This window comes from Cnephaeus nilssonii (assembly GCF_951640355.1).
Source record: "Cnephaeus nilssonii genome assembly, chromosome: 5".
Classification (NCBI taxonomy): domain Eukaryota; kingdom Metazoa; phylum Chordata; class Mammalia; order Chiroptera; family Vespertilionidae; genus Cnephaeus; species Cnephaeus nilssonii.
The window spans coordinates 2292957-2312755 of record NC_137076.1 but is presented as its reverse complement, the minus strand read 5'-3'; the positions used below and the strand labels follow the sequence as shown (position 1 = coordinate 2312755).

Genomic DNA, 19799 nt, shown 5'->3' with positions numbered 1-19799 from the left:
CGGCCGCTGAGCAGACCGGCGCGATCCTCAGACACCGGCTCTGACCTGGGCGTCAACCCTGAGCCTCTGCGTCCTCTGAAGCCACCCGGGATGGGCAGGGCTCTGATGCGCGGCAGCGGCTGGCGTGGCAGCTGGAGGGCGAGGTCCCCGCATTCTCTTGGACACGAGAATTCTTCCAGCTTCTCCTCACGTGGGCTGAGGGATGCAGTCACAGGAGAGAAGGAACACCCTCTCCAGTGCTGTGTGACCCGCAGAGCCCGGTGGGATAGCGTGGGTCTCTATACGCCTCGAGGATGAGGAGGCCACGTAAGCCTCACACCACGGAATGTGGCGCTGTGGCTGGACCCACGTGGAACTGATTCTGAGCCTTGGGCCCTGCCCGCCACGCGAGTCCCTGTGCTCCAGCAGCAAACTGGACGGTATTCTGTCACGGCTGGGTGTGGTGGCCGTCAGAAACACCACGGGAAACTGTGTTCCCCTGCGTTTACCGTAACCCCCACCGTCAGTCCCGGTGACCGATTTTCCATGTTTCAAGTTACCCCGGCGCACCCCATCCCTCAGCCTGAACCAGTCTTCCTAAGACACCGGGCGCTGCCATCGTGTGTGAGTCACGCCCACCAGTACCACGGACGGCTGTGGCTGTGGCCGCGAGTCGGATTCCTGTACTTTCAAATGATGAGGTATTAACAGGTCTAATGGCAAGGGCATCGCGCCGCGTCTGTGCTCGGGGGCGTTGTCCCCGCACTTGACAGAACCCCCTGCGTCTCTGGTTGTGGCAGGTCAGTGCTCACTGAGTCACGCAGGACGGAGCCAGGCTATTCAGCCGCAAACACCCTCACGTGTGAAATGAGATCGCTCGGCGCTGCCATCAGACATTGCACCACAGGAGGCTTGTCTGCTGAGGTTGCCGGCCCGGCCTTGCACAGCGCGTGGCCTCCTTCAATCCCCACAGTCACCCTAAGGTCTATGGGCACGGTGACTCCTGTTGTACCGACAGGGACATCCGGGCGCAGATGTGAGGAGAGAACAGGGAGGACGCAAGGCCATGTGACAGCCAGACAAGGAGGCCAACGCTGCATGACACCAGGCGTCTGAGGGTCTAACAAATGGACGATCTGAACTCATAGGCACGGAGAGCAGACCGGTGGTTCCGGTGCGGGTGGGGGACAAGGGGAGGCTGGTGAACAGGTGGACTCCCAGCGGGGAGATGAGGAAGGCCTGGGTCTGAGGTCCAGCAGTGAGTGCCACTGCTGATGCTGTGCTGGGTGTGGGACAGCTGAGAGCCCAGAACGTCCATGTTCTCACAGAAGGAAAGGACGGGAGTGATGGAAGGGAGTTAACCGACGGGGAATCCGTGCAGGATGCAACCGGTACCAGGTCGTTTGTTACGTTAAATATCATACACTTTTTTGTCAATTATTCCTCAATAAAGCTGGAAAAATAAATTTGGTAAATTATATATGAGGAGAGAGAGAGAGAGAGAGAGAGAGAGAGGGAGAGAGAGACATCACCCCTCAGGTGCCTCTGCCCGACCTGGCACCTGTGCGAAGGTTAGCACGAACCCTGACACCCAGGCACCCCGGGGGAGGCGCGGTGCTCCCAGTAGTTTCCTATCACGGGTTGGACTTGGTGTCCTGTTCGCACGTTTTGTTTTGTGGGTGACCTTTGCCCGGAGGAGCCCTGTGGGAGGTCTTCGCAGGGGTGTCCCCTGCCGTGAGGCGTGAGGTCAGAGGCAGACCTCCGGGGCTGCTGCCCCTGCAGCGGCCCAGCCTCGGGTGCGGCTCAGACAGCGGACAGCAAGGGCCTCCGGAGGCTGTGAGCATCTGCCCTCCTCCCGGCCGCCTGACTCAGACCCGGCGCCTTCCCCTCGGTCCTGCGAGACCTGAATGGCCGTGTGAAGGGAGTAAGAAAGGGGGCGGCACGGCCGGCCTGGCTCAGGGGTTGAGCATTGACCTATGAACCAGGAGGTCACGGTTCAACCCCCAGGGTGGGGCCTGCAGGAGGCAGCTGATCAATGATACTCTCTCTCATTGATGTTTCTATCCCCCTCTCCTTTCCTCTCTGAAAGCAATAAAAAATATACTTTAAAAAGGGGGGATAAACCAAGATCCAGCTTTGAGGATGTTCAGCCTTAACTCCTTCCGGTTTCAGGACAAAAGGAGGAGCAGTGCCCCGCCTCCCACCACCTGCGCCAGGTGTGTCCCCAGACGGCCTGGGGCACCGGTTAGCACTCAGGATTGAAAAGCGGCTTCCTATATCGCAAATGGAAACGGAATCATGCTTTTCAGATACGTGCCTGTGTGTGTACAGACCAGTGATCTTACCACTGGAATTCTGGGATAGGAGAAAGAATTCCATTCTATGCCAGAGTTTAGATGCATGGATTCTCCTCATTTCTCCAAGCTGATCGGAGACGCAGACCTGGAGAAAGATCCCGTTTCCCGGGAGCGGGGCGCGGCGCCTGCAGGCCTGCGCTCACCCGCAGGCTGACTTCCCGTCCACGGACAGCAGGCGCGCCGGCCCTCTCTCACCCCTGGTCAAACGCAGGTGCGTGTTTCCATCTGCGCTTCAGAGACGCCGAGTAGCAGCAGCAGCTTTCCCAACTGAACTGGACAAACCCTGATTGAGGGCAACTCCACATGTATCCATTCAGAGGGGAAAAGCCTAAAACAAAACCTTTTTTAGGAATCTGAACATGAGTCCCATTTACACTCTGTGTGCGCGTGCATGTGTGTATGTGTGTGTGCATGTATGTATGTATGTGCATGTATGTATGTGTGCGTGTGTGCATGTGTGTGTATGTGTGTGCGTGTGTGTGCATGTGTCAGAAACGTTCTATTGTGAGTTTTGTGTCGAGAGCCAAGGCTGGCGCTATGGGCATGTGGGAGCGATCCGTGGGGCGGGCCCAGGGCCAGCTGCCTACACTCCCTGCTGCATGGCCAGCTCACACTCCTCGTGGCCAGGAGAGGGCAGCAAAGAGCAGACCCAGGAAGCCTTTGGGTCCACAGGGTCCCTGCCCCCCGACACCTGGGAGTGAAATCAATGCCGTGTAACCTTGCAATGGACTGAATGGCCATGGTCTGACAACCTGCAAGTTAATAAAAGCAGCCTCCTCCTGTTTATATTAGAAACTAGAGGCCTGGTGCATGAATTCGTGCACAGGTGGGGTCCCTTGGCCTGGCTGGCGATCGAGCTGATAGGGGCTGGCCAGCTGGGGGGAGGGACTGTGGGAGTGCACTGACCACCAGGGGGCAGCTCCTGCATTGAGTGTCTGCCCCCTGGTGGTCAGTGCACGTCATAGTGACTGGTCGACTGGTCGTTCGGTCACTTAGGCTTTCATTATATAGATAGGAAAGGATTTTGGAATAAAATGTCCAGGACTGAAATATCAAAGCGGGTAAGCATTAGAAAGGGAAAAGGATTCCAGAAAAAAAAGCGGGTTTTCGATACAGCAACTGACGCCAGGCTGCGCCAGTGACTCGGGCATCCAGGAAACCGTCCCACATTTTAATTGTTAACTTCTCTCACTCCAAAGCGTTACCCCAATACAAACTCAGTCTGAAGCCATGTGTCAGGGTTCCCTACAGCATTGTCTTCAACTGGGCACACTGGACACAGGACAAGGAAAGACTCTTCATCTCTTAACGGCCATCTGTGGAATCGCCACGGTCAACAGGCATTTTGCGAGAAGTCAGCAGCCCTTCGAGTGGATGTTACAGCACTAACGCCCGGGACTGCCGTCCAGAACCCGGGCCGCGGCGTCCACGCCCACGCGGCGTGAGCACACACTCCCAGGCCTGCAGCCGTCGCGTCTGTGCCCGGTGAGCCTTACGCCGTGTTCCCTCGCAGCCTCCTGAGCAGCTTCTCAGCGGCGGCCCCTGGGCCGGCGTCTCAGGCCCGCCCGGCCCGGAGCAGGAACCAGGCGGCCCAGTGACGGGTGCCGCCACAGGAGTCACGCTGCTCGGGTGGGAGGCCCGGGCTCCAAGGCAAGAGGCTCGCGTTGCCAGGGGAACGCTGGTGGCCCTCCTGGGGCAGGGGTCACGGCCCAGGCCTCCAGCCCACGCGCACCGCCGGCAGGACCCACGGCCCTGGCACACGGCACCATTTAACATGCTTTTCCGTCTAATAAGGGTTTCAGAGCGTGCCATGTTCCCCATAAACGTGAAAACACTGACGTGTGTTGAACTAAAAGACGGGGCTGCGGGGGGAATGGGGTTATTTAAAATAGTTTGATATCACAAAGGCAAGACAGATAATGTCTGGTTGTCATGATTTCAACAGATTGCTCCCTGTAATCCACGCCGAAGGAAACAGGGCCCATCCCAACTTCTGCCTGTGAGTATTTACGGTCCAGAACCGGCGCCGGGTAGCGCCAGAGCCACGCCCACATGGCCATGAACGCACAGCACAGGCGCCCAACACCCTGTGCGGAGGCCTCACAGGGACCCGCCAGCTGGGCCCCAGACGGATGGGGAGGGGCTGGCGGCTGTGCCAACCGCCCGTGGGTGGCCGTGTGACCAGGGGCTAAACTCTTTAAGAACAGAGGGGAGGGGGGACGTGGCGATCACGCCGTGTCCCTCAAGTTCTACATAAACACACCCGTCTCCAGGAGGAGAGCTGTGGGCAAAGCAGCGTGTCCTCACCTCCCCCGGAACATATGTACACAGGAGCAAGGCTTATCGTGTGATACGTTTTGATTATTCTTTTCAGATTTTCTTCATTTCCTTCTGAGAACACGTGCTTCCTGTCCAAGGTGAGGATCCCTACGGGGTCACCAGGCTGGGTTCCCGCGTCCCTGTCTCCCTGGGGGTGTCCTGAGGCCACACTTCGGTGACAGCACCAAATGGCCACGGACGCAGCGCCGGGATGTCCATCCTCTGAGACTTTTGTAATAAAGGAGAGAAAATACTCTTCCAGAGCAACACAGAACTCGCATGAAAAGATCATTATTTCACAGGCGTCACTGCCATTCGGTGGAAAAACACTATCTTCTGTATAATGCCCTGGTTATGTTAACAGGGAGCTCATGCTACTCCACAAAGAAGAGAGAAAGGAATGTCACAGCTGGGTGAATAAATTATTTGGCCGAACAATGAGGTACCATCTCACTCCTGTCAGAATGGCTACCATCAACAAATCAACAAACGACAAGTGCTGGGAGGATGTGGAGAAAAAGGAACCCTCGTGCACTGCTGGTGGGAATGCAGCCTGGTGCAGCCACTGTGGAGAACAATATGAAGTTTCCTCAAAAAACTAAAAATGGAACTGCCATTTGACCAGTGATCCCACTTCTAGGAATATATCCCAAGAAACCAGAAACACCAACCAGAAAGGACATGTGCACCCCTATGTTCATAGCTGTGCAACTTACAATAGCTAAGGTTTGGAAACAGCCCAAGTGTCTCTCAGTAGATAATTTTAAAAATATATTTGGCCAAAACAAATAACTGAAGTATTTATAGTAAATTTTTCTACTCAACAGCTGGCTAACGGCGTTCAGCCGACGCCACGGAGCGTCTCTAACCCGCGTCCCTTCCCGTCGGCGAGGAGGCGTCGGTACCTGGGACTGCGCGTTGATGTTGGCTCCTTCCTTGACCAGCACTTTGACGACCTCCGCCTGTCCCGCCAGCGAGGCGATGTGGAGAGCCGTGTTTCCCTTCTGTTCGAAGAAACAAAACAGAAAAGGTTACCGCATCCAGCGGCGGTAGAAATCAAAGTGTGACGCTGTCCCGTGTTGCTGCCTGTCCCTGGTGGCCGACCTCGGGAGGGGTCGTCTCCCTTCTGTCCTCAGCCCGGCCGGGAGAGCGGTCAGGCGGCGTGCTGATCGGCCCACAGCGCTCTGTGAGGCTCGGCTGCCGCCTTGTTAAAGGAGGGCCTTTACGGGAGAGCTGGCTCTGGGTCTAAAACCCTACGATGGCACTCGAGGGTTAAAAGGGAACCTTTATTTTACAATATCAATAAAGGGAGGGAAGAAAGAAACTGATAATAAGCACATATGCAACCAAGGAGTAGCTGCTTTAACAAATATGTTACACTGACATGGGCAACGCAGGAGAAGTAAGTAATTGTAGAGACATCCACAGTGACGGCCTTTACATGTGTGTTTAGCATGTATTTGACGTGGTCCCGAGAAAGGTTAATAAAAATGCTAATTTTCTCTTTGTGTCCAAAGTAAGAAAGGGATTGCCTAAACTTTAGGCCCCAAAGTGGAACTACATTTTGACTCCTTTGGAATCGCCAGGGAGTCTTTTGTCTTTAAATTTCCACTGGAATTCCATGCACCAGGCTGTGAGCTGGGCCCGTCTGCACTTCTGACACAAACGCCTGAGGCACTGACAGTCCAAACTAACTCCCCGATGGAGGCCTGAGGGCCTGACCCTGACCCTAACCCTAACCCTCCCCACAGCCCTATCCCCACACCCTAACACCCCACGTCTCAAACGCCTGAGGCACTGACAGTCCAAACTAACTCCCCGATGGAGGCCTGAGGGCCTGACCCTGACCCTAACCCTAACCCTCCCACAGCCCTATCCCCACACCCTCCCCATCTCAGACCCTAACACCCCACGTCTTCCTCCCCTCCCCTCCCCTCCCCCTCCCCTCCCCCTTCCCCTCCCCTACTCCTACCACTACCCCTACCCTAACCCTCCTCCCTTTCCCCCTCCCCTAACTCTCCCCTTACCCCTCCCCTCCCCTCCCCTTCCCCCTCCCCTAACCCTTCCCCTCCCCTACTCCTACCACTACCCCTACCCTAACCCCTCCTCTACCTTAACCCTTCCCCTCCCCCTCCTACTACCACTCCCCCTACCCTAACCCTCCCTTACCCCTCCCCCTACCCTAACCCTCCTCCTCCCCCTCCCCCTACCCTAACCCTCCCTTACCCCTCCCCCTACCCTAACCCGACCCCCAACCTCTCTCTGCTTCTCCCACAACCATCATGCTCACACTCTAGCTGAGCAGCATGCTTAATTCTCACTGGCTACTGTTTTCTGCCAAATTAAAATTCCACCTTCTAAAGGCAAAGATGGGTCACCACTGGTGACATTGTTAAAAATAACTGTTGTTTCTGAAATGACTCCCCGGTGGCCAGGCTCACAACGTCCCGGCAAAGGCAGTCAGCAAGGAGGCACATCCCTAGTCCCAGCCTCTGCACACGCCCGTGAGCGCGTCCACTCCCCTTACACCCGGGCCAAGACCTAGTGTTACCGTGACATCTCAGTCCAAGGCCCCCAAGCTCTTTTCCCTTAGAGCATAAAGCATTCTGCATATGCTCTCACCAGTTAAATGGATACATTAAAAATATAACAATGTCATTAAAGCATGAAAACTACTTGTTCATTTTCACTGAGATGTTGACCACATCAATTTATATTTTAAATGAATTAACCTTGGGGAAATGGTGCTTCTGTTTCTCCAGAGAATTATGTGAATCTCGTCTGTCTGTGAGGCCAAGGAAAAGGCTGAGCTAGTGGAAACCGGGGCCACGGGTTCAGCGTCAGGCCTGACACTCCCCAACGCCATCACCCAACCGCTGAGCCGCCGGGGAAGGGGTGGCTGCCGCTCTGCCGGTTAGAATCCCGGGGTCCCAGCAGCCCTGCGGTGTGTGCCAGGGGAAGGGGCCTGCGAGCCGCCGCTCCCCAAGCAGGGCGCCTACCTTGGTGGCAGAGTCCACGGCCGACCCTCTGCCCAGCAGCTCCTGCACCAGCCCCACGTGGCCCTCCTTGGCCGCCAGGTGGAGGGCGTTGAGTCCATTCTGCAAGAGAAGAGATGGCTCAGGGCGGTGAGGGGCCGCTGATCCCTGGCCCCAGGGTCACTCTGGAGCATCAGCTTGAAGCTGCTAAGTTCAGAGACCACGTTCCGGTGGTTTGATCCAGGGGCAAAGAAGTAAATGCATAGTCATTAGAGAGGTGGATTCAGCAACATCATGTAAACAAACTTTTCTTTAAAAAACTAAGATATCCAAATCCTTTCACTCTGAAGAGAGAGAGAGAGAGAGAGAGAGAGAGAGAGAGAGAGAGAGAGAGAGAGAGCGCAGCTCCGCATCATTCATAGTGCCGACCAGAAATAAAACGGCAGCCCTGGACAGCTTTACATAACCCTCTTTGTAACACCTGGGGGAGAGTGACCTTTTCACAAAACATGACAAAAGAGCTAAAGGACAGTTTCTAAGCTCACACAGCCTTGCAAAGCCCATCTTGTACTTAAAGGGCACTGAGCCTATACTATGTCGCTAATTGGTCTTGCATTCTTTTTTCAGCTTAAATGTATGTTATAATCTCTGATTGGACTGTAATGTCTGGCTCCCTCCCACCGACCCAGGTTCCTAAAGAGTCAGTGACTCGCCACAGCACTCTGGAAAACGCGTGGCCGCCGCCGATGAATCCGATGAGTCAGACGTCTGCTGGCCGTCTTGTCATGCGTGTAGAGAGCCAGACACGGGTACAAGTTGCTTTGTGGCAAATTCCGTTCGCAGTCATTGCACGGCTTACACGGAATGGTTTTCCCTGACTTTATATTTGGCTCAAAAATAAAGTGATTTGTTTGTCTTCTTTGCCAAACACAGTACTTAACTCGGAGGAGCTGATATGGTTGCACCGCTTCTGCGGGTGTAAGTGGAGCCGGCCGGCCCTGGCATTGGCCCTCTGGAGGTGAATGTAGTAACGGTACGAACCCGAGTCCTCGGAAACAACCAGCAAATAGTCATCGAGCTCCTATGTGAGCAAAGCCCCCCTGGGCCGGCAGGTCCACGTCCCGGGCACGGCGCCGCGCCTGACTCGGCCGCGCTTGGGAGTGGATGTACCGCGCTGTTAAAAACAAGGGCTCGGTGCTGCTGGGAGACCACCAGGCGCACATTCATCACCTCAAAGGGCAGCGTTTTCCTTCTCTTACGGTTTTACAAAGGACACGGTACCGCTTTGTTTACAATGGGACTTCATTCACAATAAGCTCTAGGCACCATTCCTCTTGCTGATTTTTTGAGCTCTTTTGCCCACCGACTGCTTTTCTAGGACCGTGTGTGCCGGAAACCGATCCTTGTCTCACTAGCAGAGAGGTGTGGACAGGGAACCTGGAAGGCTGGTCAACCTTGAAGCTCTGAAAGGTCAGAGCCAACCACTCCCTATCTAATTAAGACAATGGTAACAGGCAACTTCCCCATCTTGTAATCATGTAAATCCTTACTGATAAGATAGTCTGCCTGTTACTGGAATTACCTAAGGGCCATGGATGTATCCCAAACCTGAATAAAAGGGATGGCAAGGCCAAACAAGGCGTAGTCCTCCCACTAGAGGTGGGCTCCCGCCTGGCCCCCAATATTCCCAAATTAATACTTTTCTAGTCTCTTTCATTTGTGTGCGGCCTTCTCCAGAACCCAAACCCTGAACTGGAACCCTGAACCATGCGGGACGTGAAAGGGGTTCCCACCCATGTGAAACCTCAGGTAGAACAGGGAGCCCATGCAGTTTTTTACGGAGCCACTCGAGTGTTAGCTCCCGTTCTGGCACGTCCAGAAAAGATGTGGGGTGGCCCATCGGGACGAGCGGGGGTACGCACTGGGGACACAGTGGAACATACGGGAAGGTTAAATGTTTGCATCAAAATCCATTAAACTCCTTTGCATCCTAATACAAACCCATAATCAATACAGACCTATCAGCTTTGGGATCTGCCAGCTCCCCAAGGTGTCCGATGCAGGTGCGGGCTCTCCGGGGAAGCAACGCACACGACAGGGTTCTGTCCCCAAAGAGCCCAGATACTGATCATTAAACGCTCGACAGGCCCCTGCTCCCTGGTGGACACTTGCCTGCAGTTGCTTTAAACCTCCGGCTCCTCTACCCGTAAACCCTACATGTCGAGCGAAGGGTCGCCATTCTGTCCGGTGCATTTGAGAAAAGCGCAGCTACCTTACAGAACTGCCTTCATTATGCGAAGTAAATATCGGAGGGGCGATTGAAATAGTGGCGTTTCTGGAAAATACCAGGAGATGCAGAGCAAATGCACACCAAAGGGTAACGAGAGAGAAGGGAGAGTGAAGCTCGGCCCCGGACTCCAGCTCCCTCTCTGGGCCACCGAGCGGCTGAGGTCACGCGGGAGCCACGCCCACAGGCAGATGCAGGTCCTTATGGAACGCTGTCGGCTGTGTCACTGTGCCATGGGCATCGTGACATTGGTAAGAACTCAGCTACACCACGGAGGGGAAAAGCAAACGCAAACCAAAAACGACCTGGGGGCACCAACCAGCCGCTGCACCCGCCCGCCTCCCGGGTGGCTGCTCGAGCTCGGAGCACACGCCGTGGTGGGAGCGAGGGTTTCCTCTGCTTTCTGCGGACCAGGAACCGCAAGGCACGCACCTGTCACCTCCGCCGACACCACTGAACTGGTCTCGGGGCCTCTGGCGGGTTCCCAGGGGCTTCCGGTTTAACAAAGTAAACCACGCTGAGGTGGCCACGAGGAAACGTGTTTTATTAGTGAGTTATGCTCACGGGCCAAGGCTTTCTTCATTCCCAAACGATGAACTGGTAACGAGGTACTTGCTAAGCCTCCACACGTTTCCACATATTCCCTGCGAGCCCGGGCATGTGGTGGCGCGACAGGCATTTCATGGGGAAAAGCGGCACAGGACCACCTCAAAGCGCCACTCGTGGGTCTGCGCGGCCCGCGCCCCGCACCGCGGAGGCCACCGTCCCTCCCCATGCCAGGCCCAGCAAATGCTTCCATCCTGCAGTCCCCCCGATACAGAGCGGCCTTGCCTGGTGGTGAGTCAGCCTGGGAGAGAGTGAAACTCCAAAACCCTAACCAGGTCCGCGGGACGGGGCGCGGCGGGTGGCCAATGGCTGGAAACCCGTGTTCCCGACTGCTGGCGGTGATGCGGAAGACGGTCATCAGGGCTAGGCAACAGCCCACCCCGTCAGCACCTCTCTCAACAGGCACAGGACAAAGGGAAAAGGGTGCACGGGGGGCAGGTGCTCTCGGTTTATTTTTTGGTGGAACTTTCATATACACACATGCATACACACGTGTCTCTGTGTTTATGTGTGCATAACTGTGTGTGCAATCTGTGTTTATATGTCATCTGTGTGCACACGTCTGTTTATGCATGTATGTGTGCACACACATCTGTGTGTTTAAGTGTGCATGTGTGTCTGTGTGCACACGTGTCTGTGCACTTATGTGTGCATCTCCGGTGTGTGCATGCGTGCCTGTGCGTTTATGTGTGCATCTGTGCGTGTGTGTGCATGCGTGCTCTGGGCTGCGTACAAACTAAGGAAGTTTAGGCAACACCCGGGACGTGAGGGCACCTTGGGAACCAGACGTCCTTTCGGAGCCAGTAGGTCACAGCGGCTGCTCTCCAGCTCCTGGGGGAGGGGCGGGTACGGGGGGACGGGGGGACGGGGGGGGGGGGTACGGTTGCTTACTTGGATTTCCTGAACTTACTCCCATCTTAGACGCGTGCCGGGATGCAAGCGGAGTGGCGATGGGCGGAGAACAGTCCTTCCTGCCGACGGTGTTTCCTAAGCCCCAGGTGGCACAGCCTCGTCCCATCCCTGGAAGGTTCTAGGGTCTGGCTCACGGCCCTTCCTCCAATATGGAGCAGGTGGTTCCCGAATCTCGACCGTCAGGCCCCTGCTTCTCAGCCGATGGCCCTTCCCTCTCCGCCTCGACCACTCACTTCCATCGTGGGACTCGAGACCTAGTCACTTCAGTGCCAGCACCTCCCTCCAGGGCCTCGGCTCCCACAGCGGCCCTTCACCACCGTGCACTTCCCTCCACCCTCCGGGTCCCAGGGCACAGCGCTCAGCGGCCCCGGGTGCTCTCCCTCCGGGTCCCAGGGCCCCGCCCTCAGCCGCCCCGGGTGCTCTCCTCCGGGTCCCAGGGCCCCGCCCTCAGCCGCCCCGGGTGCTCCCCTCCGGGTCCCAGGGCCCCGCCCTCAGCCGCCCCGGGTGCTCTCCTCCGGGTCCCAGGGCCCCGCCCTCAGCCGCCCCGGGTGCTCTCCTCCGGGTCCCAGGGCACAGCCCTCAGCCGCCCCGGGTGCTCTCCTCCGGGTCCCAGGGCCCCGCCCTCAGCCGCCCCGGGTGCTCCCCTCCGGGTCCCAGGGCCCAGCCCTCAGCCGCCCCGGGTGCTCTCCTCCGGGTCCCAGGGCACAGCCCTCAGCCGCCCCGGGTGCTCTCCTCCGGGTCCCAGGGCCCCGCCCTCAGCCGCCCCGGATGCTCTCCTCCGGGTCCCGCCCTGGGTGCTCCCCCTCCGGGTCCCAGGGCCCAGCGCTCACTGGGCGGGCATTCCCCACAGGAAGCTCACCTTCGCTCCCACCCCGGCCCCGGGCAGGCGCTCTCGGGCGCCATCGCTAACCCAGAGCCCCGGCTGCACGGAACTGACTCCGGGGCCCAACCCCAGCACGCGGCCACGGAAGAGCCGCGGGCCAGCTGGTGAGCTCCGCGCAGCCCCGCACCACCTCCACTCGTGCGCTGCAGCCCAGCACTCCCCCCAGAGGCCCCTCACACCTCTCTCCTGCCCCATCACCTCTGCATCCTCTCAGCTCACGACCTTGACTCGATGCCACTGACAAAGCAGAGCGACTGTAGGAACGTGTCCCACACGTCCGCCTCACCCACAGGCCTGCCCTTCCCGACCCGCCGCTTCCCAGCAGAGCCCAGCTCCCACGGACACACGGGCCGTGTGCGAAGCCGGTCAGAATCCGCGTGAAAACGCGGCGTTGCCGGGAGGGTGTCACCTGCTCACACCGGCTGCACGCCCGCTCCGGGCCCCTGGGGGCCTCCTGTGGTCCACACCCCGCTGACCTCGGCGCGGCCGCCTTCACTCCCGCCGCCACACCGCGTCCGAGGAGCCGGCTGCCCGGCACGCGGCTGGGAGGGACCAGGCCGGGACCTGGCTCCAGCACCGTTTCCAGCGAGACCTCTGGCATGGCCTGAGCTCCGAGTCACGGCTGTGAGCAGGCGACCGAGCCCCGGCGGGCGCCCCTTCCTCCTCAGGAGCACCCACGTTCCTGGGGACGGAGCACGGGCCTCGCCGTCCACCTTGGAGGAAGAAAAGCAGGACCCGGCTGGCCGTCCTGCACCTTCACAGCCGCAGCGAAAGGTCAGGTGGGAACCAGGACCCCTGAAGGACCGCGAACCTTTCGTGTGAGACCCGGGACAGGCCCAACGCGACGGGGACTCCTCCGCACGGTCACTGCGGGGCCAGGACGTGCTTCCCACAGGGAGCACTGTCTACACATGGGCCGGACTGAGCACGGGGCTGGTGGGGACCGGTCACCGGCTCCCTGTCCACCTGCAGCCACCTGCCTACGGAAAGGTTAGTCTGCCTTTCAGTCTGGGCGTTGGCCTCGCGTGCGAGCGGCCACTAAGCAAGTACGAAGGGCGCGTGTACACGAGGCTCGGAAATAGGCAGCAAATGCGAGCACTCACCCTCTTTCTGAAAGAAATGAGCTAACGAGACACGTACGTTACTAGTTTAATCTTTTCAAGAAAGTAACACTTGGCAGATTTGTAACCATTTGGAAAAGAAAAATGAAAACGTGAAGTTTTTTGTTAAATGTATCGTCTTGTGCCAAATTTATGAATTTTCCCCATAAACCTTAAGTGATTTGAAACCAAATGGTAATTTTGGATTCAATTTGAAAATTCTCATAGTAGCTATAAGGCAATTTTATAAAGAAAAAAATTTTCACCCACATTTCAGTCTAGGAACCTCGGCTCGCCCACGCAAGCGGTATTCTGCCCGCCGCCTGCATTGAGAAACGCCCCACAATCTCCGGCTCACCAGCAAAACGGGGTGACTCCTCCTCCTCCCCATGCCCAGGGAGCTCTGAGCCTGCCCTTGGTGAAAAGCAGCCATCCTTTCGCCGAGCGCGGCCTCGCTGCCCTTCGGGAAGTGTTTCCTGTCTGTCCGTCACGGGTCTGGGGCTGCAGCAGTCCCGGCGGGCGCGCTCTGACCTGACGGCCCCTTCTACCACCCAGCACGCTCACCTACGGGTGAATCGAGCTCGTTTCAGACGAGCAATGGGAGATTAGAAATGAGACTGGAGTGCCCGGCCAGCATGGCTCAGTGCTTGAGCGTTGACCTATGAACCAGGACTGTGAACCAGGAGGTCACAGTTCAATTCCCGGTCGGGGCACATGCCCAGGTTGCGGGCTCGATCCCCAGTGCGGGGTGTGCAGGAGGCAGCTGATCCACGCCTCTCTCTCTGCATGGATGTTCCTCTCTCTCTCTCCCTCTCCCTTCCTCTCCGAAATCAGTAGAAATATATGTTAAAAATGAGGTTGGAGCCTGACCCGGAAGGCGGCCCCGCTGTACACTTTGAGGGCAGACCCGGCCATCTCAGGCGGATGTGTTCTCCTGGGAGGAAGCGTGGCCGGGGAGCGGACAGGACCCGGGACCCTGGGACCCCTCACTGCTCACGGGCTTGGAGTCTACGTTGTAAACCCGGGCGGAGGCCTCCCTGCAGGAAGGTCATGTGTGAAGCCCTCAGCAGAAAGCTGCTACACGGCAGCTAGTTCGCTAATGTGAGTCACTGGTTCCCTGCTCCTTCCTTGACGTGCATTCCTGCACAGCAAAAAGCAAGGACCGACCCCAGACGACAAGTTCACGTCATCCTAGCAAACGCGGGTGACGAGGAACAATCTCCTGTTCTGTGTGGAGGTCCGTTTTAACTTGTTGATTCTTGGTGAATTATATGCAGTAATGGCAATGAGGCACGCATCCCACAGAGAGTCCCTTTTCGTATTTCATACTTACTCTACACGGCACCTGGGGAGGGGAGGTGGAACGTATTCCTGTTGTCTTGTGCTGGAGATGAGAAGGACACTTTCTGGGCCCTGGCTGGTGTGGCTCAGTGGATAGAGTGTCGGCCTGCGGACTGAAGCGTCCCGGGTTTGATTCCAGTCAAGGGCACATGCTCAGGTTGTGGGCCAATCCCCAGTGTGGGGCGTGCAGGCCTCAGCCAATCCATGACTCTCTCTCATCACTGATGTTTCTCTCCCCCTCTCCCTTCCCCTCTGAAGTCAACAGAAACACATACATTTCTAAAAGAGGGCCCTTTCTGGGTTGTAATGACTCCGACAGGGAGAGCGAGCTTAGACTGGAGCCTCTGGTCTCCGTTGTGTGTGGTCGCATGACATCATGCTACCTTCTCACACACACACACACACTCATGTTCTCTTCTGGAACACACTGGCGACTGTGGCCACGGCAAGGAAATTATGTCAGGCCACTAACAACCTCTGAGGACTCAAGACGTTTTTGGTCATAAAGCAAACTGAGTCTTTTCTGCAGAGAAATTATTTTTTCTAAAAACACCCTGAGATCTTTCCTACAATCAAATCTTCAGGTTATACCTCGGGGGAGGGGCTCAGTGTGACTGAGGCGAGTTTGTCTTCCCCGGGCTCCTCCTGGCATTTTAGAATAATTTTTACCTAAAAGAACTGATGGTTTCATTGTCTACTCTCTAGCAAATTGAGAAAGTTAATGAATTAACATTAAAACTGGGGGAATGTTTTTAATATATTTTTAAAAAACCTAAGGTAACATGTGAAAATTATAAACCATCTCGTACTCAATCCCCGAGGCATTTGTGGAAGTGGTTTGTGCACCCACGGGGGACTTGGATCCTCTTTCTCTATTAAAGTAACTAATTAGTACCTAAAGCTCAAGTTATTTGTTCAAAAGGACCCTGAAAACTAGCCAATAAGACTCATGGTGGGAAATCAGATGATTAAGAGGTGCAGACACAGGATATGATCTTATATTTGGGACAAAGGACTTGGGCCGGTTCCGGCCAGTGCTGAGCTGGGGAGACGAGGGCTCGGTCTCACCCACGCGGGAACGAAAGCACCGCTGGTCCCACGGGCCTCCTGCCAGGGACCAAGGACGTGGCAGCTCCCAGCGAGCGCGGCAGCGGAGGCTGAGCGTCCACCCGGGGCTCTCGCCCGCTCCCTGCCCCCTCGGCCCCACGGGAGTGACCCCAGGACCGGTGACGGGGCCTGTCATGCCACACATAAGTCAGAGAAGACGCCTCCGTTCACTTAGAATCAGCCAGGACTGCCCCTCCCCAGCAGCTCTTCCAAGCGTGCGCACACACACACACACACACACATATACACAGGCAACACACATACACATGTGCACACACATGCACACACCAGCGTCACCCACGCTCAGCGCACCCCACAGAGCACTGGAGGCACCGACCCTTAACTTCCCCGATGGAAACCTCGGGCCGCCAGCACAGAACCCTCCGCACCCCTGCGGCCCAGCACCGTCCCAAACGGGGGCTTTGTCTACAGCCCTGTCGACGGGACGCCATGGATAGATTTCAGACACGTCCCTTCAGCCAATGGCTTCAGCCTCTCACTCTAATCCACATTTTAAAACAAGTTGGGGGAGGGACGTTTATTTTACCCTCTTCTTTCTCTATCCCCATCGGCAGCAGCGTGACCCGGCGTGCAAGGCTGCAGCAGAGGAATAAGGAGCCGGCCTGGTGCCTGGCCGGTGCCGAATGGGACGAGAACATCATTCTGCATCCACACTGCGTCCAGCCAGACGGCCCGATCGGGTCGCAGCCAGACTGACCGCCGACAGCCACTTCCAACCTCCTTTCCCAGCAGCCTCAGCCTAGACACGCGTGTCTGAGGCCGCAGACGTCGGCTAGGGGGGAAATGGCCTGCGTAGGCCTGGGTCCCCACAGGAAACTCAGCCTCAGCTGTGACGACGCCCAGAGGCGTGTCCTGGGCCCGCTCCCCCGAGCTCCTACCTGGTTGCAGGTGTTGATGTCCACGCCGCCCTTCAGGAACTCCACCACCTTGTCCAGGTTGCCGGCGCGGGCCGCACGCAGGAAGCTGGCATTGCTGTCCGACTGCGGGAGAAGGAGAAGACCCTGCATGAGTCGCTGACCAGATCAACAACCAAAGGCCCTACACGTGGAGGCCTCTCTGCCCGTGTGTCTGTGCCCAGTTCCCAGCACGGAGCAGGGGCGGGACCTTCCCGGTACTCCTGGGGGGTTCCTGGTATTCCTGGGGGGTTCGAGGACATCGGCATCCAGGGACCCGCACTGTCAGGGTGTAGACACGAAAATGAAAATGCCAGTCACATGTGCAGACGGATTCCCCGCGCCCCCATGCCTGTGCTGCTCAGTGTGGCTCAGGTGCCCAGGCTGTAGGCGGAGCCTCGCGTCCAGCTGACGGAATCGGGGCCTACAAGACTCAGAGCCACCGGCTGCCTCATCCTCGGCCCCGGCCTGTCTTTCAGAGGGTCTGGGTGTGGTCACCCAGCGGCCACCTGTCCCGTCTCCAGGAGCAGAGGCCCCGAGGGCGGCCCTCAGAGGTGTGGCCTGGGCCCTGGCAATGCCGTGTCCCCAGCGATTTGGGGAAAACGAGATTTGATTTCAGCCAGGCCAGCGTGGCTCAGTGGTTGAGCATCAACCCAGGAGCCAGGAGGTCACTGGTTCGATTCCCGGTCAGGGCACATGCCCGGGTGGCGGGCTCGATCCCGTGTGGGGCGTGCAGGAGGCAGCCGATCCATGAAGTTCCTGTCTCAGCACTGATGTTTCCACCTCTCTCCCTCTCCCTTCCTCTCTCTCAGTATCAGACGGAATTCTGGCCCCTGATACACGCCCTGAACGGGGGAGGCTGGTCCCCGGGGAGGCTGCTTTCTGGGTCCTCGCCTCCCCCACGCTCCCCTCCACCCTGAGCAGGAGGACCGCTGGCCTCCTCCTCCCCCACCCTCCCCGGGAGGGCCCCTCTCGGGCTCTCACGCCTGATGTCCCGGAGGGGAAGAACCCGACAGGGGCCCGAGAACCTCACGGCGTCTGTGCGATTCCCACGGCCCCCAGAGCGGGGGCAGCTAAAGAGGGGGCCCCGGGGGAGGCGGCCCTCCGCCCGGCACTGCCGCCCTGGACAACGGGCTAGGCGGGGCGTGTGCTTTCTCGCTGGGTTCACGGGGGCTACGGGGACGTGGAGAGCGAGACTCAAGTGGTTTCTCCCACGAGAAGCCCTGGGCGCACAGGACTCACAGGTGGAGACCGAACTCCAGGACTAAACCGCCTCACGTTCACCCACGTGCCACACGGGCCTCCTATTCGGTCTCGGGTGCCCTGCCCAGGTAACAGTGCCCAAGTCTGCTGTCTGGGATCACATCAGCTCTTTAGACAGGACCAGGGTGTGCCCAGTGCCCACCGTCCCCTTCACCCTCAGGGCTGTGCCCATGACAACCCCGAGCACCCCAGCACCCCCGGGCACACCTGAGCAGTGACTGAGCACCCCCGGGCACACCCAGGCACACCCGAGCACCCCGAGCACACCTAAAAAGTGACTGAGCACACCTGAGCAGTGACTCAGCACCCCAGCACCCCCGGGCACCCCCAAGTACACCTGAGCACCCCGAGCACACCTGAGCACCCCCGAGCACACCTGAGCACCCCCGAGCACACGTAAGCACACCTGAGCACAGTCAAACACACCTGAGCACCCCGAGCACACCTGAGCACCCCTGAGCACACCTAAGCACACCTGAGCACAGTCAAACACACCTGAGCACCCCGAGCACACCTGAGCACCCCTGAGCACACCTAAGCACACCTGAGCACAGTCAAACACACCTGAGCACCCCCGAGCACACGTAAGCACACCTGAGCACACTCAAACACACCTGAGCACCCCGGGCACACCTGAGCACCCCGGGCACACCTGAGACGCGCAGTGACGGAGCTGTGACTCATGGAGAAGCGCCACCTGGGACGTTACGTTTCAGTTTGCAGCGAACCCTAAATTCCTGGGAGGTTTCCCACCTGCGGGTTTCTGGCCACAGCACCCAGCAGTGAAACCTAAACCTGTGTGGATGTCAACACCTCACAGGACACGTTATTTACTGTAGAACAACACAAATGAGTGACATGGGACAGCCACGGAGAGAAAGTATGACAATGTTATTTCCCAAAGGTAGTTCTTAAAAATAAATGTAGGTGCTGTACGTCAATGTCTAATCGCTAGGGTGTGTGCCTGAGACTAAAGGACATCAGACACCAAGCATAACTTAGGAAATGAATTAAACACGTGTTAAGAGGAGATTGTGCCTAGAAAATGCTTCCAGCTTGGGTCCGAGGCTCGATGGTTACCGGGACGCTCACTGCGCGCTCACTGGGGCCGTGGGAGCGAGGGGTCCTGCGTTCCGTCACTCCACTCACGGTGACACACCAGGAAGGAGACGACTGCAACCCGATCACGTCTCAGGCGAAGAGGAGGCTGAGAGGCCGGGACCCACAGCACTTGGGGGGGGGGGGGGGGGGCGCGCACGATTCAGCGCGTTTCCCAGCCTCGGAGCGTCAGAGCCAAGTCACCTGGACGCCACCTGTGAGCTGCCGGTTCACGGGCTTGTGTGACACGGTCGCGCTCCGGGCTCAGGTACCCGCCAATCACGCACGTGCTGAGCAGAGACCCCGCCGACCGCCCCGCCTCTACGGGCCGCGCACACTGGAGAGGCGACCTGCGGAGACAGACTCCTCCAGAGGCCCCCCGGGGTGGGGAGGTCGTGGCGCGCCCACCCATCAGGCCAGCCAGGTGTCTCTGCGCGGAAACTCAGGTCAGATGGAAGCCAGGAACCTGGCCCAGGCCGCTCCGTGGCCTCTACAAGCACAACAACACGAACAGGCAGAGACGGGGAGCACCTGGCCCCCGAGGGAGGAATCATGGGCACCCCCGCTGTGCAGAGTGAGGGGCCGGGTGTCTGAGCCTTCCGGCCCCCAGGAGCACCCGAGGGACCTCTCGGAGCCTTCTCCGGGCCTGGGTGGCATC

At 58.0% G+C, this 19799-nt stretch overlaps 1 protein-coding gene across 3 annotated transcripts in view; it reads right to left on the bottom strand.

The window, feature by feature from the left end:
- The window catches only part of ANK2 (ankyrin 2), a 300444-nt gene that overhangs the window by 97650 nt on the left and 182995 nt on the right, over window positions 1–19799 (bottom strand). For all 3 annotated transcript variants that reach the window (XM_079771700.1, XM_079771698.1, XM_079771699.1), the window contains 3 exons: window positions 16766–16867; window positions 7655–7753; window positions 5561–5659 (listed from right to left, as the gene is read on the bottom strand). In XM_079771700.1, the coding sequence (XP_079627826.1) occupies window positions 5561–5659; window positions 7655–7753; window positions 16766–16867 (300 nt within the window). The remainder of the gene's footprint in view (window positions 1–5560; window positions 5660–7654; window positions 7754–16765; window positions 16868–19799) is intronic.